Raw genomic sequence first — 19,429 nt, forward strand, 5'->3', positions numbered from 1 at the left:
TTAAAAATGTATCTTCTCCTAGGGAATTGACTGAATGGAATGGGTTCTTCGGTATTTGAATATCAAAATGAATTATCGAAAACTTGTCGTCCGATTTTTCATTTTAGTCCCAAGGTCACAAAGTCAAAAACTTAGAAAATTGCGAAATTTGACATAAAAATCATACGACCGCCCAAACTTTGAGAGCTAGGATGACAATATTTTTTATGCATAATCTTGAGGTCATTCCCCACCTAAAGTCTTGAAACCATTTTGCTCTATCTCGAACACCTTGCCTGTGGCACCCCCTTCAAGTTTGTTTTTATGCTGATTTCATCAAAGTATGGATAATCCAAGGAGTGCGAAATGCCATATAGCCTATATGACGTTATATTGTTCCTGGAATGTTCCAGAGGAAGTTTTGTACCAAAGGTCATAATCCTTGACCTTTGACCTTTAAAGTTCACAAAGGTCATTTTCAAAGTTGTGGGAATCGAACCGGGTTTTCGACCTTCTTCGACAAACTAACTCCATTAAGCTACAGCACGTATCCTGTTTCCTTATTTTAATGTCCACAACATTGTTTTTTGACCTTTAAAGGTTATGCAAAGGTCAAATTTTCAAAGTTGTGGGAATCGAACCGGGTTTTCGACATTTTGCAGCGAATAACCTATCACTCGTACCACATCATGTTGATCATTTTTATAACTTGATCAAAAATTATCACATTGTCTCATCTTTGACTTCTGAAACAATCTACATCGTCAAATACCGCTCATGAACCACTGTCATCTTCAGACTTGTTTTTTTCACTTTCCTTATTCATGTTATCGAATGCCTGTCCATCATAGCTACGAATCGCTGGGTACAATGCAATGCTTATAAACGTCTGGAGACGCCAGCGTTTGTGGATTTATTTAATCTATCTATAATTCCAGGTGTGTGTGTGTGTGTGTGTGTGTGTGTGTGTGTGTGTGTGTGTGTGTGTGTGTGTGTGTGTGTGTGTGTGTGTGTGTGTGTGTGTGTGTGGTGTGTGGTGTGTGTGTGTGACCGCTGTTTCTCGACAACCTCAGGTCCGATCTAATTGAAACTTGCCAGGTATATTGCTGGGGACCTGAGGATGTGCCTTTTCAAGGTTTGATATTAATCAGACAAGTGCTTCCCAAGTTATGGCCATTCATTTACCAACCAATGGGAAGACACGTTGTTGCGTGGGCGTGGCCGATGGGGAAGGGAAGCACAGCCACGTTTCCCCATTACGGGTTACAACGTACGGGCACGTGAGAGCGAAGAAACGGCCTGTGTGGTTTATTTATTTATTATTATTATCATTATTATTATTTTTATTTTTATTTTTTTATTTTTTTAATGGGCACGTACTAGTTTCCTCAAATTCCATAACCTCGCAAATCTCTTAAACTAAGCTGAATTACAAAACTTTAGCTCCAGAATTGAACTTAGCAGCAGTTCCGACTCCTAAAAAAAGTGTTAATTTGTCTAATTCGGACATTGCTTGGGTGGCTGCAGGAGGTGTTTAATATGATGGATCATTGCTTGCCAAGTCAGCCGTTCCTTATCAACTGTTTCGTTGGAGTGCTTCCTTGAGTGCTTGAGCCACTTGGCGAGCGTTAAACAATATTTGCACTGTCACTGAATACTGCATATCGATTGACTTCAACAAAGTTCAGGAGACACTCGCTGCATTGGCCACGTGTTGTTCTGCGATGTAACTGGCGGTGGCTGGCTCACTGAAAATGTGACATTTTATTTTACACGACATTTCCCCTTTTTTGTATGATCTTTCATTACATGACCCGCCACTAAACAAATAAAAATTAAACGTTTCGTTTTTTAAAGTTTCTTCAACTGTTTTGTGGAGTGCTCATTGAAGCCACTTGGCACGCGTTCTTCAAGCTTCAATGGCGATACCGTGGTTTGATACCGGAGGTTGGACAGCAAAATAAATTATATGATCACAATGAGTAAAAAATGTTTTCAGTTGTGATGAAGTAATGAATCGCCACATCACGGCAGGAAAGCCAAGAAGTACTCATGCTCGTTCCCAGCTGTGTAGCTTGGGTTTGAATCCCGCCCTAGCTATAAGCTGTCATCCCTTGTTTTACATGCAGGGTGATTAATCAATGTGTATACCATCACTCAGATGGATGTTAAACTGGACGTCCCATCACACAATCGCCTCTAAGCTGTGTCGAGTTATCACCGGCACCAGCCGGTTCATGAAATACTTGTTTCAAGCTTCCCTTGGCTGAGCCCGGCCAAACTGACGAGAAGGTGGGATTAATGGCGGCTGTTAAAATAAATCCACTTGTTAATCCTCCCTTCATAAAAAAAGTTATAAACCAATTTGTGACCTACAAACAAATCAATTTACCAACAAGGTTCATGTGATTCATGCCAAATAAGAAGCTGTGATAGTGCATTGATATTTCAGAGTAAAACTACACCATTCCTGTTTAACAACATGTAAGAATACCTGTGAAACGTCTTTCCACAACCTTCCCATCGCGGATTGGAGCAATTTATTGAGCCTGAGTATGTGTCATTTTCACATTTGTTTGGCTTTTTCAATCTGGGACACGTTCAAAACCACCTTGATCCACGCATGACATGAGTTAGCCAAGTGGTGCTAACGAAGATGGTGCCGGTCACGTTAACTCGAGCTCACGGTGGCGACACTTTTCACGGGTTATAAGTGTTCTAATTATTTTCAACATTTTATATATTTTGTTATTTTTGGAATGGATTAAATCCATCTATATTATTTGATTGTTTCAATAACTGTTTCAGTTGATTTGGGTGATGGTTTGGATATGTATCACCTTTGCTTGGAATGGTTCTGTCCAGTGACCATTTCCACCCTCAATCCCAGGCTGATTTGGTTGAGTCCACATTTCCGTTTGATTTCTTTTCCAAATAAAACGATTAATGTTTGTTATATTTTTGTTTTTTGGGTTCTGTACACGAGCGCAGAGACAAAGAAACTTCCTCGCCTTGGAATCACCATCATGGGTTCAGCAGTTATTGAGATAGGTCAGGCTACAGTTTTACATTGTTTTGAGAAGGGAACAATGAAAAGAAGAACAAATTGGCGTTTTAGCTATCTCCCGATGTACTTTCGCGATGTATTTTGGCATCTTTTTAAGTCTTGGTAGTGCAGAAAACGCTTGAGAATAAAAGTTATGGCTTTTATATAGTTATGACTTCACTCTTTGGGAGTTTATGAGCATATCATTGTGTACACATTTGAATAGGTGGCCATTATTTTGCCAGTATCATCCCTCTATATGGAGTACAACCGTACTCCATGATATTTGTGCAGTGTCTGTCCTGTCCTGTGTTGTCACTGAACTACTCCCTCAAACTTTTGTGAAATCATACCAAACCTTTGGGCTTCACCTACCTCTCCCGTGTGGATGTCCTAAGGGCATTGTTTTTGAAATATTTTGAGGAGAAAAAAAAGTTTTTTGTTTTTTTTTAAAAACTAAAATCTTTAACTTCAATTGCTTCTAAATATGTAATTAATCACAAATGTTACAAATTAATTTGGAAAATAAATGTTTGAATTCTGCTTGGTGTAAATCATGACAACATGGCAACTCACGTACAAGCCTGTCTCTATCACGACGTGTGGTGAGGTGTTTTGAATTGCACAGCGGGAGTTGTTTTGAATTACGTGGAGGTGAGGTGTTCTTAATAATATGGTGGTGAGGTGATTTGAATTACGTGGCGGTGTTTGTCCCACTGTAGCAACGTATCCACGCTGATATAATATATATATATATATATATATATATATATATATATATATATATATATATATATATATATATATATATGTACACACACACAAGTCTGAAGACGACGATGGTTCACGAGCGGTATTTGATGATGTAGATTGTTTCAGAAGTCAAGGATGAGACAATGTGATAATTTTTGACCAAGTTATAAAAATGATCAACATGATGTGGTACGGGTGACAGGTTATTAGCAGCAAAATGTCAAAAACCCGGTTTCATTCAACAACTTTCAAAATTTGACCTTTGCATAACTTTTAAAGGTCACAAAACAATGTTGTGGACATTAAAATAAGGAAACAGGATACGTGCTATAGCTTATTGGAGTTAGTTCGTCAAAGAAGGTCGAAAACCCGGTTCAATTCCCACAACTTTGAAAATTTGACCTTTGTGAACTTTAAAGGTCAAAGGTCAAGGATTATGACCTTTGGTGCAAAACTTCCTCTGGAACATTCCAGGAACAATAAAACGTCATATAGGCTATATGGCATTTCACACTCCTCGGATTATCCATACTTTTATGAAATCAGCGTAAAAACAAACTTGAAGGGGGCGCCACGGGTAAGGTGTTCGAGGGAGAGCAAAACGGTTTCAAGACTTTAGGTGGGGAATGACCTCAAGATTATGCATAAAAATATTGTCATCCTAGCTCTCAAAGTTTGGGCGGTCGTATGATTTTTATGTCAAATTCGTAATTTTCTAAGTTTTTGACCTTATGACCTTGACCTTGGGACGAAAATGAAAAATCGAGCTCTGTGTGGGCTATGCAAATGCCATTGGGCTAACCAAATACCGAAACCCCTGTCAGATTCGACAAACCCCCTCAGAGAAGATGCAAATTGAAATCGGCTACCACCTAAAAACACACGTTTTTTGGGCGTGGCTCCACCCATAATGGGCGCAGCACGCCCATTCTCAGGAAAACACAACTAGATCATGATATAAACCTCCCACCAAAATTTTATCAGGATCAGATCAAAACCCATGGAGCTATTCTCGGGACAGACAGACAGACAGACAGACAGACAGACAGACAGACAGACAGACACACACCAACAACGAATATAGTGGTCACTTATTTTTTTGTGAAAATATTTTTTCATGAACCAATATATATATATATATATATATATATATATATATATATATATATATATATATATATATATATATATATATATATATATATATATATATATATATATATATGTATGTATATATGTCTGTGTAAATTCGCATTACACCATAAAGGGCCCTCAGGTGAGATATCTCCATAGGTACATGTGTAGTTAGCCCAAACCCGTTGTATCTTTCTGTCTTTACCGTCTCCTCTCTGGCCTTTCCCCCCTCCCCCCTAGCTCTGTCTGCGATTTGTCCCAACCATATTTCCGCAAGGTGCTCAAGGCCCGCCAACAACCCTCTTCTGGTAAAACTACCCAAATCACGAATCTCTGCTCACCTTCAATCTTTCATTCTTCTTTTTTCCCCATCTTTGGAATAAACTCCCTCACTCTGTTCAATCCCTTTCTTCCTTCCAGGCCTTCAAAACAGCTGTTCACCACCACCTATCGTCCCCCATCCAAATCCTCAATCTTTTCTACCCCCGTTAATACACCCCAAACCCACCTCCTTCAAATTTCCTGCTTTCCTTCCTGAAAGCCCCTGTAATGTCCATCCTGTTTACCCCGTGTTCCCCGCCCCATCCCTCTCCCTTCCACAGATCTCCTAATATCTCTGTTCCCCACTGTTTTGTCCTTCCCTCTCCCACCCCTCTTGTCTCATGCGCTCCTTGCTGTGCATTGTGTGTTAGCTCTCATACGAGCCTCGACAATGTTTACAAAAAAGAAAAAGAAAAAAAAAACACCACCAGCCCAGAAATCCGAACGTTTTTTTATTTTTATTTTCCTTAATATGAAGCGGACATGTTGATCCTTGGAGATTATCACGTGCACGGGAAGTGCAGGGCGCAATTGCGGAGCGATAGAGGCACAGATAAACCAAGGAGGTTTATACTCGAACCCCACGACAAATACACGGATGCAGCAACTTATAACTGCGGAATTTAATGAAAATAGATAAATATTTACAAGGGACAAGAATTCAAAAGGTTATGATAACATGAAGTAAATAAATCCTAAAGTCGAGGCACTTCTCCACACAGACTTAAATACGGACAAGGGAAACAAAATGAAAGCAAATCCTTCCTTTATTCTGGCACTTAGCTTGGTCCAGAGATGGTCTTTATGGAACTTGGAATCGTCCTGCACATGTAGACGCATGTGAAATAGCACCAAGTTGATCTCTCGCAGTGGGAACGTTTATCAGGCAATTTGTGAGCGGTATTCAACACCAAGGCTCAGAGACCCCGTGCAGCTTAGAATGGCACCATCTCCTTCGGTGTGACATACACGAGGCTTTGAGACCCATCTCATACGACCAGCCAAGAATCGATGGCCAGCGTCTCGCTTCACCATGCAAGCCAAATCGCCTCAGCACGAATATGAGAATCATGCCGTATTCTTCATGCATCGAAGGAAAACCATTTCGTCGTGTCGAGAGGAGAGCAAAGTGGGATCCTCCATCAAAGCCACGTTCCTACCACGACTACAACTGCCCTCCTCACACCGACTTCATGCATTCCTCCAGATCTCACTGTCTGACGTCACACCGAACCCCCGTTTCCTTCTCCGGGGCATGGCTTGCTCGCACGAAACCCGGGAAGGCGGGGCTTCCGCCCGCTCGGCATGTTTGGCTAGCTTCTGACGTCATGCCCATCAATCATCAGCCTCGGGGGCGTGATTTCGCCCGCCGTCACCCTTGGAGGCGGGGCTTCTTCTTACTTGGTCATGTTATAAAAACGCAATTCTTCCATGGTGTTTGTAATACGAAAACGGAGGGAAAAGTCACAGGGGGGCAATTACATACTGGGGGAACTTAGCCTTAATCCTGATCAAATTAACACCGCACCACCCCCCATGTGGTGACACAACACTGAAGCTCACAGTCTCCCTACTTAATTACATTGAGATGTGTCCTACACGTCCACGGGCCAAAGAACTCTATTCAGTGTTAACTTTCCGATTAAATTCCTCCATCTACCCCCCACAACTGTAACAATATGATATGTATATATATATATATATATATATATATATATATATATATATATATATATATGTATGTGTAGGTAAGAGTCATGTTTTGCATGTTTTAGATCTGGCAACATTGAGCATACGGCGTCAGGAGAGCAGTTCCAAGATGGCGGCTCCCTTCGAAGCATGCACCAGGAAAGAGCAACATACTGTCATCCATTTCTTGAGAGTGTGAATCCCAGTGAAATCCATTGCAGAATGAAAATGCAAGATGGTGATGCATGTTTATCGCTGCAGCAAGTGTACGACTGGGACAGGAAATTTAAAAGTGGAGTGTCCAATGTAACAGACGCTGCATGCTCGGGCCGGCCTCACACAGCCGACACACCAGACATGATTGCAGGAGTTGAGCGCGTGCTAAGGGAAAACCGTCGCATTACACTGGATCAAGTTGTCTCCAAATTTAACATTAGCCATGGTTCAGCGCACCTAATCATTCGCAACGTGCTGGGGTTCCACAAAGTGGGTGCCGAGACAACTCGCACCCGAACTGAAAAAAAAACTCCACTTTCAAACTTCCTGTCCCAGTTGTACACCTGCATGTTTATCACGACAGCATCATCATGTTGCACTTTCATTCTGCGATGGATTTCACTGGGATTCACTCCCTCACTTCCCAAGAAACAGATGACAGAATGTTACTCCTCCCTGGAGTATGCTTCGAAGGGAGCCACCATCTTGGAACTGCTCTGCTGACGTCATATGCTCAATGTTGCCAGATCTAAAACAGGCAAAACATGATTCCTACCGATAGGTATAACATATCTTCTGCAACTACACACATTAAATTCTCGAATTTTTATCGCCATTTTTAGGTTACTTATTGACGGCCCATATGTATATGTATATGTATATGTATACGTATATAAAATATATATAGTGTCTTTGTTGTGTTGCACTGGATTACTGCCTCAGACTTTTGTGGAATCGTACCAAACGTCCAAGATGCACCTGTGCCTCCCTTGTGTATGTCCAAAGGGTATTGTTTTTTATTTTGAAAATTTTTTTTTTTTAACTTAAATCTTCAACTTCAATTGCTCATAAATAAAAATGTAATATCACAAATATTACAAATTGATTTCTGAAGTAAAATTTTGAATTTACTTTTGTGTAACTCATGTACTTATCCTCAGTTAAAACAAGCCTGGTTCTACAGCGACGTATGGTGAGGTGTTTTGAATTGCATAGTGGGAATTTGTTTTGAATAATGGGGCAGTGTTTGTCCCACTGTAGTGACATGTCCTGAGGTGAGTGTAGCGAGCCAATCGATGCTGGTGTGTGTGTGTGTGTGTGTGTGTGTGTGTGTGTGTGTGTGTGTGTGTGTATATATATATATATATATATATATATATATATATATATATATATATATATATATATATATATATATATATATATATATATATATGTATGTATATATATATCTTCTTCTTTTTCTTTCGGCTGCTCCCGTTAGGGGTCGCCACAGCGGATCATCCGTATGATCCGCATAGTGATTTGGCACATGTTTTACACCGGATGCCCTTCCTGACGCAACCCTGGTCGCCTTTTACGACACAGGGATAGTATATATGTATATATATATATATATATATATATATATATATATATATATATATATATATATATATATATATATATATATATATATATATATATATATTGTGACGTCCACGGGACTTGAACAGTCCCGCCAACGTAGAATGAACCGAAACGATGGAGGCGATTTATTTTTATATAACCCAAAGACGGCGGTTCTAATCGCTCTACCGCAAACGGGACGAGGAAGGTGGCACGAGTCACTTTTCACTGAGTTGATGATGTTTATTCTTTTTACTATTGACCAGAAATAACAAGACTCGGCAAGAAGAGGGATCCGGGGCGATTCGACGGGATGGTGTGGGATCGGGCGTGGGGAAAAACACAGACAATTCCAATGAATAAAGAGATCTCAAACCTTCTAAGGCGCCAAGCACACACACACACACACAAAACGTAGCTATCTCTGGTGGTCAGGCTGGACCGTGGTGTGGACGCAACTGTCCCTGGATCGGCGCCGGACGAGCCGGCCTTGCTCTCGCCGGGGGGGGAGGGGCAGGAGAAACCGCGGTGCTGTCGAGCTCCTGGTCCTGGCCCAAGTTCGCCCACAGCCGCCAGGGAACCAGCTCCCGCGCCAAGCTGCGAGCAGGAGAGGGAGGCAGGTCCACCCGCCGCCCGACCCCGTATTCCGAGTCAGCAGAACCCTAGAGCCAACCAAAGCGAGGCACGAGGCTCGGCAAGGCTCCCAGACATGATCAAGAGCACGATCAACTTAGCACAGCCACCAGGACGCTCTCTGCCAGCACAGGTTCCACATCAAAAAGAAGAATGTAATCTTTGGTTGTAATCTTCTTCTTCTTCTTCTTCCTTTTCGACCCCGAACAGAACCTTTTTATCCTTCTGCCCTCGTCACCTCCAATCGAGCCGTTTATTGGCCCACTGCCGTCGCCTTCTGCCAATCGTGATCACGGGGCGGAGCCATCCGCTGCTCTGTCCTGTGACGTCACGGCCAGTCTTCAGAGAATACCAAAAGGGGTTTACGCAGACACACTTACCCTATCCCGTGTCCCTATCTAATTACGTGACATTTATCATTTCCCCCTTGAAGAAATGAACATTTACTAGACAACTTATCACCACTGAATTACTACTTATTACATCGAGATCCTGGTAAACTCGAACAGCATGGCATACCTAATTAAACATCCTAATTACCCTTTGAATGCATACCCCCCCTCAAACGTAACAATATATATATATAAATATATATATATATATATATATATATATATATATATATATATATATATATATATATATATATACATATGTAGTGCCTACAGAAAGTCTACACCCCCTTTCAAAATTTTCACCTTTTGGTTCCTTATCGCCTGGAATTAAATTGCATTAAATCAGTTTTTTTTCCCCACCTTTATTTGCACATCATTACTCACAACTTCCAAGTGAAAAACAAATTCTACAAATTTCAGAAAATTAATTAAAAATACAAAACCACAATATCTTGGTTGGATAAGTGTTGACAGCAATGCAAACTGGGAGTGTATTGGGATAGGTCTCTATACCAATTTTGCACACCTTCATTGGGCAGTATTTGCCCTTTCAAGCTCAGTGAAGTTGCGTGAGGAGCCTTGATGGACAGCAATCTTCAAGTCATGCTGCAGATTTTCGAATGGATTTAGTTCGGGGCTCTGACTGGGCCACTCAAGGACATTTATCTTTCTGATCTTTAGCCATTCCAGTGTAGCTTTGGTTGTGTGCTTCGGGTCGTTGTCGTGCTGAAAGGTAAACTTCCGTCCCAGTTTCAGCTTTCTTGCAGAGGGCAGCAGGTTTTCCTCTCTGATTTTTCTATATTTTGCTCCATCCATTTTCCCTTCTATCCTGACAAGTGCCCCAGTCCCTTTGGGTGATGCGCTGTGTTGGATTGGTGCTCAACGTAACATTTTGTATTTAGGCCAAAAAGTACCATCTTGGTTTTGTCAGACCACAAAACTTTTTGCCACATGGCTTCAGAATCTCAGGAGTGTTTTTTTTTTTTGCTTACCTCATGTTGAGAAGCCTTTTTTAAAATAACAAATACAAGATGCATGGAGGTGAAATTTTCTGCATGTGACATGATACTCCTCAAGTGTTTGTCACTTAAATTTGCCAAAAGATGTACAGAGAGAGATAAAACGAATCTGTGTGAACCACGTAAATCAAAAAAACATATGAGTGGGCCAAGCCACACAGCGCAGTTCACGACAAACCATTGAAGCCGACTTGCCTTTATTGACACATTTGCCATCGCTCTTTGTCGATATTTCATTAGTTTTTTAAACTTTAACCCAATATCCTTTTCTCATGTCCATTTCTTTCAGTCATCGAAGACTTAACTACCAAGTTCTGACAAAATTTGGGCACATTTGAGCCACATCTAATTTACGGAAGGGAAAGCTCTTTTGGTAGCTGGCTAGTTTCTGAGATGTTTGGTCGTAGACGTTCTCCTGCGCAGTCAAATATGAACCAAACTGCCGTCTTAGCACAGTGCCTGCAATGGGTGCTGCATTTTGAAGCACACCGTCCTTCAGATTAGAATTCCACAACTGTCTGTCGAGCCTGTCTGTATTGGGTCACGGATGCTAAAAATCATACAGCATCTCTCAAAGGGTTTACCAGTATCCTACCCTAATTCCCCCTTTCATCTAGCCAACTTTGATTACTTAAAGTGTAGAATAAGATGAGTACATTAAAGGTGAGTAGATTGATAAATTAAGACATTGGCGTGTGGCTGAAGCACAGGGATGATGGGCCAAAATGGCCTCCTCCTGTGTCCAAGATTCCTTGTTTAGCGTTGTAAAATATATTTTCAGACATTTTATCATAAACTCTACTTTAACATTAATTGTTTTTATCACTCAGGATACTCATCCAATCAAAACATTAGATCTGACGCAGTGCACAGGTGTTCAGTTTGACTACAGCCTGCAGAGGGTCAACTGTTTCTGGTGAGGATTCCTCCTCTTCACATCAGGGATGTGGAAACGATGGAAATGATCAACAATAAGTTGTATATGAAATCTGCAACGAGTAAGACCCACCTGTTTTGTCTTCTTATAGTTTTATACCATGTGATATATGAACCAACATAGCTCAGTAAATGTTTTTATACATTTTGTAGCTTGTATGCAGAGTAATAAAGTGGTAGGTGAATGATTACCTCCATATTCGAAGGTGGACCAAGGTTATGCTCTCCCCCCTGTCTGGTTGTCTGTCTGTGAGCAGGATATTTCAAAATGTTTTGGATGGAACTTGGTGGACAGGATGGGTGTATGACAAGGATGAATTGATTCAATTTTGGTGAAGATCCGAATCCTGAAGAATTCGAATCCTTCCTGATCCAGATCCAATAAAAAAAAAATTTAATATTTAAAAACAGTAATTCTTCATAATTGAGAGATAGCAACAAAAATGATATATATATAGCATGATAATTCCAAAAATTTTGGAAGGATTATGACAAAAGTTGGTGGATGAGTTGGGTAGGTGACGAGAACAAGCCGATTAGATTTTGCTTTAGGTCTGGATGCAGATCTGGTCTATCAATGGGATACAAAACGTAAATTGTTTAGCCTGGCCAGACGAATGCGCTCTACCGATTGCCGTTCTAAGGTGTTTCTCAGGCAGAGTGATTCATCAAAGTGTGTGCCGTCCCTCGGGTGGACGTTAAACTGGTCATCCCGTCTACTGGCATTAGTTGGGAGACATCAAAGATTCCACTGTGTCCTTCGCGAAGAGTAGGCGAGCTTTAACCGTCACCCTGACCGAATTCAAAATTCCTGCTCTAACCTACTTGGTCTAATTAAATCAGGCCAGGCCAGCTGATCCATAAAAGACTTCGGCCAAAAATTTTCCCTGGCCAACCCCGTGAGGTGGAAATAATTGTGGCCTTTCAGATTCATCATATATGCAGCAAGCTCACCATCATATATGCCTGGTGTTTGCTTAATGGTTAGGGTGGTGGGCTTTGGATCCTTGGGTCCTGAGTTCAAATCCCACTCAGCTGTTGAATTAATACCAGGTGGCGTTAACTCGGCCTGTCATCCTTCTGTGGTCCGCAAAGTGAGTGCCAGCATGCTGGTATACTGTGTCGGAGTGGCGACCCGTCCAGGATTGTGCCCAATAGCCAAGGAAACTGCTTAAGCAGCACCAATGCTCTGCACAGTGTATGGTCCTAATCTCCTCCTCCTCCTCCTCCTCACCATGCTGGGATCCAAAGTTCAAACGCTATTGTACTCTTTATTTATGTATTGCACGATAATTTATGCAAAACTCTGCCATGAGCATCATTGTTTAATACATAAAAACTACTTTGTACTTTTGTCTTCTTCCCTTAGTCTTGTATTCTCTGAACGCACCTTCTACCTCTGTGCCAAGAGTGCCCTGGAAGCTGATGAATGGATCAGAATCCTACGTTGGAAAGTGGTCAGTGTCACCATCTTGTAACTCCTTTGGATGCTGTTGTTTATCAATTAATATCATGTGTTTCAAAACTGTAAAGAAACAAATTTGTGTTGGTGATATCGAGGTGCTTCCCTATCTGGAGGTAGAGCATGCGCTGGTATTTCCACGATTGCATTTCACTTTTTCGAATTGTGCAGCTGTGCTTCCTTTGATACAGCAGGTGGATATGGTGGTACATATTTGTGAAGGCAAAATGGTGGAATAATCTGACCGCCCCTCATTTGTCCTATATCCGCGCCCTCCCTTTCTGATCCCCAAAATTTCCATCTCCTCCAAACTTCCCGTCACTTCTCTCTTGCACTTCCTCACCTTCCATTCTGTCCCTGATCATTTCTCCTTCCCTTCCTTTTCTCAATTTGTTTTTCTCCACCCCTTTCCCTCCGTCTTTGAATACGTATGTGTGGGTGGCACCGAAGCACTTGGATCATAATGACAAATGCCTCATGAAAGAAATTGCAATCTTTGTTGCGGCGACTCTTCAAATGGTTGAAGGATGACGTGAATTAAAAACCGTGAAGTTAGTACATTATGTTAAAATTAAATATGTGGCCATTTTGATTTGTTCAACAGACCACATTTGCTGCTTTGAAATTATCAATGTACCATTCTTAATGTCACCTGAGAATGCTTCCAGACAAGGGATTGGGATTGGGGGGAGGGAAGTAATGGTAGGTGGTCAGTAATCAGTTCCTCATGTATAACTAGAGGGGGAGCACTCGGTAGAGCGCAAAACCTCCGCCGCAAATACTGCTGGGTCACTTAAGTGAACCTGATATCCTATTCATTGTAGGTCAAAACGGATCGGACTCGACTGAACCACGATTGAATAAACTAAACTAGATCGACGCGCATGTAGAAATGCCCAAAAAAAAAAAATCGAAATTTTTTTGAAAAAAAAGGTGCAAAATTTCTGGGTTTTTTTCTCTAACAAATTTTTTTTGGGGTGGGGGGGGGAGTTGGAAATCACTTGAAACATTTACAAATGCAAAAAAAAATCAAATATTTTTCAAATAAAATCGAAATTTTTTTGAAAAAAAGTTGCAAAATTGTTTTTTTTTCTCTAACAAATTTTTTTAGGGGGTTGGAAATCACTTAAAACATGTAGAAATGCAAAAAAAATTCTAATTTTTCAAATAAAATCGAAATTTTTTTGAAAAAAGTTGCAAAATTGTTTTTTTTTTCTCTAACAAATTTTTTTGGGGGGTTGGAAATCACTTAAAACATGTAGAAATGCAAAAAAAAAAAAAAAATTCAAATATTTTTCAAATAAAATCGAAATTTTTTTTTTCTCCAACAAAATTTTTTTTTTTGGTTGGAAATCACTTAAAACATGTAGAAATGCAAAAACAAATTCAAATATTTTTTCAAAATGGCCGCCATAGCGGCCATATTGGACTTTGGACCAAGTCCAAAATCTAATGGCATGATCCTTGGACCATACCTAATCCCCCCACCAAGTTTCGTTGAAATCCGTCCAGGAGTTTTTCCGTAATACTGTTCACAAACAAACAAACAAACAAACAAACAGAAAGGGGTGAAAACAGTAACCTCCATCCATCTTCGATGGTGGAGGTTAACAAGTGGAAGCCCATGCATTGCGTGTCGAGCCATTGTGTAATTATGATGGAACATAGATGCGAAAACAGGAATCCGTATCTTAGACAAGGTTTTGACAAAATAGTGTGGTGGGATTAATTAAGATCAGAGAGTGAGTGGAATGTGAGTGAGTCGAACATAGATGTGACGTAACTCTCTGACGTAGGGTAGACGGACAATGAAAAGGAGACTGTGACTTAGGGTAGACAGACAGGACACCAAAATTTTGCCCCTCATCCCAGTGCTTAGTCGAGACTCGACACGCAACTAACCGTGAAAAGACCGATCCACAAAGCAGTCCTCGTGTGCGTTTGACTCGGGCGCCGCCATTTTGAAACTCTCACTGACGTAACACGCGAGATTCAAAATGGCGGTGCGTTCGATGCGACGTAATGCTGTGACGTAGGGTAGGCGGACAATGAAAAGGAGACTGTGACGTAGGGTAGACAGACAGGACACCAAAATTTTGCCCCTCATCCCAGTGCTTAGTCGAGACTCGACACGCAACTAACCGTGAAAAGACCGATCCACAAAGCAGTCCTCGTGCGCGTTTGACTCGGGCGCCGCCATTTTGAAACTCTCACTGACGTAGCACGCGAGATTCAAAATGGCGGTGCGTTCGATGCGACGTAATGCTGTGACGTAGGGTAGGCGGATAATGAAAAGGACACTGTGACGTAGGGTAGACAGACAGGACACCAAAATTTTGCCCCTCATCCCAGTGCTTAGTCGATACTCGACACGCAATAAAATGGGAAATGAGCAGGAAACAAATGCAACGAGAAGGGCATTCGGTAGAGTGCATACCTCCGCCACGTAATTCCTGATCCACGAATGTATCGGGCCCAATACATTTTTATCCCCCGCCGCGTGGCGGAAGGGGGATATTGTTGTCACCCGGGTCGTCCGTCCGGCTGTCTGGCCGGCCGTCCGTCCATCTGTCCATCCGGCTGGCTGGCTGGGCGTCAACATTTATAGCTGTGAGGGTGATAACTCATAAACTGTTTGCCATACTGATTTGAAATTTGGGTCACACATGTACCACCTGAAAAGGAAGAACCCTATTGATTTTGGGCATGGCCGGATCCAAGATGGCCGACTGGGGTGCCCTTCTTGAAAAAAATGTTTTTTGTAACAAATGGAAAACCGCTTATCTGATTTCAATAATTTTTGGTTGCTACGTTCCTCACCCCTGGGGAACTTTTTCGAGATTATGACCAAATGGTGTCGTGTTTCCAATTCACCTCCCTCATTATCTGGAATATGTATGACCTTTTTCATTCAATGGTGGGGGATTCCCCATCTCTGATGGGTATATTTGAAATATTATGTTGTATCTCGTTTTTGGCCCTATCTCTCAATGATGAAGAATCACTTTTAAAATTAAATAATTCTTGTATCCAGATCCGGATTCGGGTCTTCACCAAAATCTAATCGGTTCGTCCTTGTCACACACCTGACCTGTCCCCAAAATTTCATTCGGGTCCGTCCACAACTTTTTGAGATATCCTGCACACAAACAGACAGACAGACAGGGGTGAAAACACATCCTCTTTCACCTTCGTTGATGGAGGTAATAAATTGTAGATTCAAATTAGTGTGAAGGACAAGAATATGCAACTCAGGTAATTCCTCAACAATACAGATATTGATGAAGTTTATGACCAGTTGACCAGGATGTCCATTTAAAGAAGAACTGTGTATGACGAACTGAAAAGTGTGATATATTCATCTTATGGCCACATGTGACATCTTCAATGATGCAAAGACCATTTAAACCAGATTGTGTTATTAATGCTCCACAGCCCTGTGGGGAGTGGGGTGGAAGGCAAGAGAGAATCGATGTGCCCAACACTGGTCACAAACTTTTCTATAGCTAAGTTATTAGTGCATAACAGGTTGCTAGTCCATTACAAGGTACTGCTGAAGCAGTGCTCAATCAAGAGAAATTTTGAAATTTCACCAGTGTTTGAAAAAATAATGGCTGACTCTTTCCAAAAGAGTATTTGTCAGCATTGACTACCTTTGAGTTATTGGCTGTTTTCTCACTGATGATCACCACCATCTATTGTCGTTGTCACTTATGAATAGTTTGGAGAGCCAAATGTTTAAAGATTTCTGAGGCGGCAATCACAATCACAGATCTAGACTAAGGCCAAAAAAAAAATGTTGCATTGGCGTAACCCGCCCGACCCTAAAAATTCCGCCGACCCTACGTTTTTTTTTTTTGTTTTTTTGCTATCGAAAAATTTTGCCGACCCTATTTTATTGCTATTTTTGTTGTTTTGCTATCGTTTTCAAGTATCTTGTTGATTGCGATCGCGATCGCAAAAACCCGGAAGTGTTTCGGACAGAACCCGTCGACAAAAAGGGTGGTACTCGAGCCGGGGGAGATTTTGGAAGGGATTTATTAGGAAAAAAAAAAAAAAAGATCCCGACCGACCTACCATATTTTTCAGTGACCCGTTACGCCAATGCAACATTTTTTTTTTTTGGCCTAATTTGAGACCATCAGATAAAGTCTTTATCTATTTAAAGTATTTTCCTGGTACTGCACAGCTGCCATGTGTTTGCAGGCTGTTTTTAAAGAAACCGGAAAAGACCCGAAGGGACATCTTGTCCAAAAAAAAGTAGAACTTTTTTATTCATGGTGTAATAACATGTTATTAACCTCTGCCATCTTCGAAGATGGATGGTGGTTACTGTTTTCACCCCTTTCTGTTTGTTTGTTTGTTATCTTGCCAAAACGAAGTTTTGCAAGATATGTTAGTCAGCTTGTATGTTTTTTTTTTGTTTTTTTTTTTTGTTTGTTTGTTTGTCTATAATCACGTATAAAAAATTCTGCAGAGCACAGTTATCATCGGAAATTATTGTAACTTCGCATATCAGAGGCCTATAGAGGTCCCTTTCAGTGCACAAAATTTTGAAGGTCAAGGTCAAAGGTCAAGGTCACTTTGGTGCAAATCATGGGAGTCGACGAAACCCTTATTTTTGAGTAATTTTGATCGGATCGTCTTCAAACTTCATGGGAATATAGTTCATGGTCTGGCGCTCAGCTGATTAATTTTTGGTGGCGATTGGCCTTGACCTTCATATGTTTTTTTTTTGTTTGTAATCACGTATAAATCACTCTGCAGAGCACAGTTATCATTGGAAATTTTTGTAACTTCGCATATCAGAGGCCTATAGAGGTCCCTTTCAGCGCATAAAAATTTGAAGTTCAATGTCAAAGGTCAAGGTCACTTTGTCGCAAATCAGGGGAGTCGACGAAACCCTTATTTTTTGAGTAATTTTGATCGGATCGTCTTCAAACTTCATGGGAATAGAGTTCATGTTCTGGCACTCAGTTGATTAAGTTTTGGTGGCGATTGGCCTTGACCTTCATGGTTAGCGCATTAGGTCAAACATATTTGACCCCAAGGTCAAATTTTCAAGTTTTAGGAACCATATCATGTAGTTCCTCAAATTGAACACCTCGATGAGTGCTTTCTAGATATGTCAAGCGTGAGACATTATGACGTCATTTGGTGACGTTATGAGGCAAACGCATATTTTTCATGGTTACTCTGTAGAACGATTCTCATCGGAATCTCTCGTCGGAAGATATTCCTCAAGGAGTCGCTCCTGGTGGATAGCAGGTCTGTTCACCTCAGTGTGACCTTAAAGAAGTTACATGTGGTCACTTTTTGGCAAGATACGGGTCACCCTGCGGGTGACATCGGTTTGTTTGTTTGTTTGTGAACAGTATTACGGAAAAACTCCTCGACGGATTTCAACGAAACTTGGTGGGGGGGGGGGGGGTTAGGTGTGGTCCAAGGATCATGCCATTAAATTTTGGACTTGGTCCCCCCCCCCAAAAAAAAATGTTGGAGAAAAGAACTATAACTGTCAGCACTGTTGACATCATATTTAATGAATAAGATATAAGGTTCACTTGAGTGACCCAGCAGGATTGGCGGCGGAGATTTTGCACTCTCCTGAGTGCTCCCCCTCTAGTTACTTCATGTGTTTCTATTTTTATGTTTTGCTAAGTCGTGTCGACGGGTCTGTGAACACGGACCCACTGTGCCAACAGCAATATGCTTCGCAAATGGCCAAATTAAAGGCTGGTGTCGCATCACCCCTCGAGCCATCGTGGGCCGCAGAGAGGTTGTTAAAGCCACATACGGGACACAGACACAGCCACAATACCTTCTGGTCCTGTCCCATTCTCATTTTGCTTCGTTCACAGAGAGGACACGTATGAATCGCACTTTCCTACCAGAGGCTCTACATCAACCATACCACCCCTCACGTCATCATAATATAATGGGTGTAAGCCTGCAACTTCTAACACACTTTTCTCCGAACATATTCTGTTCGTACTTCCGAAATCTTCACATTATGTGTTCCATGTATTTACGCAGGTGATAGCGGATTCAAAAAATCGAATGTAGATAGAATTTTCAAAGAGGGAACCGATGACATCACAATCAGCAGCGTTTGGCGGCAAACCGACGGCCGGGTCCCAGACGACGTGCTTTACTTAACTAAGTCCATGAGTTCAGGACGTTTGTTCAACTCATCATTTACGATTTTTATCCTGCCATGTTGTTAATCTGTTGATGGAGGTTTTATAGAAACGATGAATATGTCAAATCGTTCGTGTTACTCATCCGGCACTATGTGTCAAGGCCAACAATCTAAAGCGACCGGTCTCAAACGCTACCATGGTCACCCAGACACGCCACCAATATGAACTGAGCTGTTGAATGCGGCGCAAAACATCTAAAGAAACTACTGTAACTGAGTATTGTGATCCGTCTTGTCCCACATACCCATCGTAGA

General features: G+C 41.3%; 1 protein-coding gene across 1 annotated transcript in view; it reads left to right on the forward strand.

The window, feature by feature from the left end:
- The window catches only part of DAPP1 (dual adaptor of phosphotyrosine and 3-phosphoinositides 1), a 54,269-nt gene that overhangs the window by 26,258 nt on the left and 8,582 nt on the right, over positions 1 to 19,429 (forward strand). The window contains exons 6-7 of the mRNA XM_085881279.1: positions 11,405 to 11,490; positions 12,880 to 12,967. Coding sequence (XP_085737405.1) covers positions 11,405 to 11,490; positions 12,880 to 12,967 — 174 coding nt within the window. The remainder of the gene's footprint in view (positions 1 to 11,404; positions 11,491 to 12,879; positions 12,968 to 19,429) is intronic.

The sequence above is a fragment of the Eptatretus burgeri genome, chromosome 5 (assembly GCF_056783735.1).
Source record: "Eptatretus burgeri isolate ZD-2024b chromosome 5, Ebu_testis_v1, whole genome shotgun sequence".
NCBI classification, from domain to species: domain Eukaryota; kingdom Metazoa; phylum Chordata; class Myxini; order Myxiniformes; family Myxinidae; genus Eptatretus; species Eptatretus burgeri.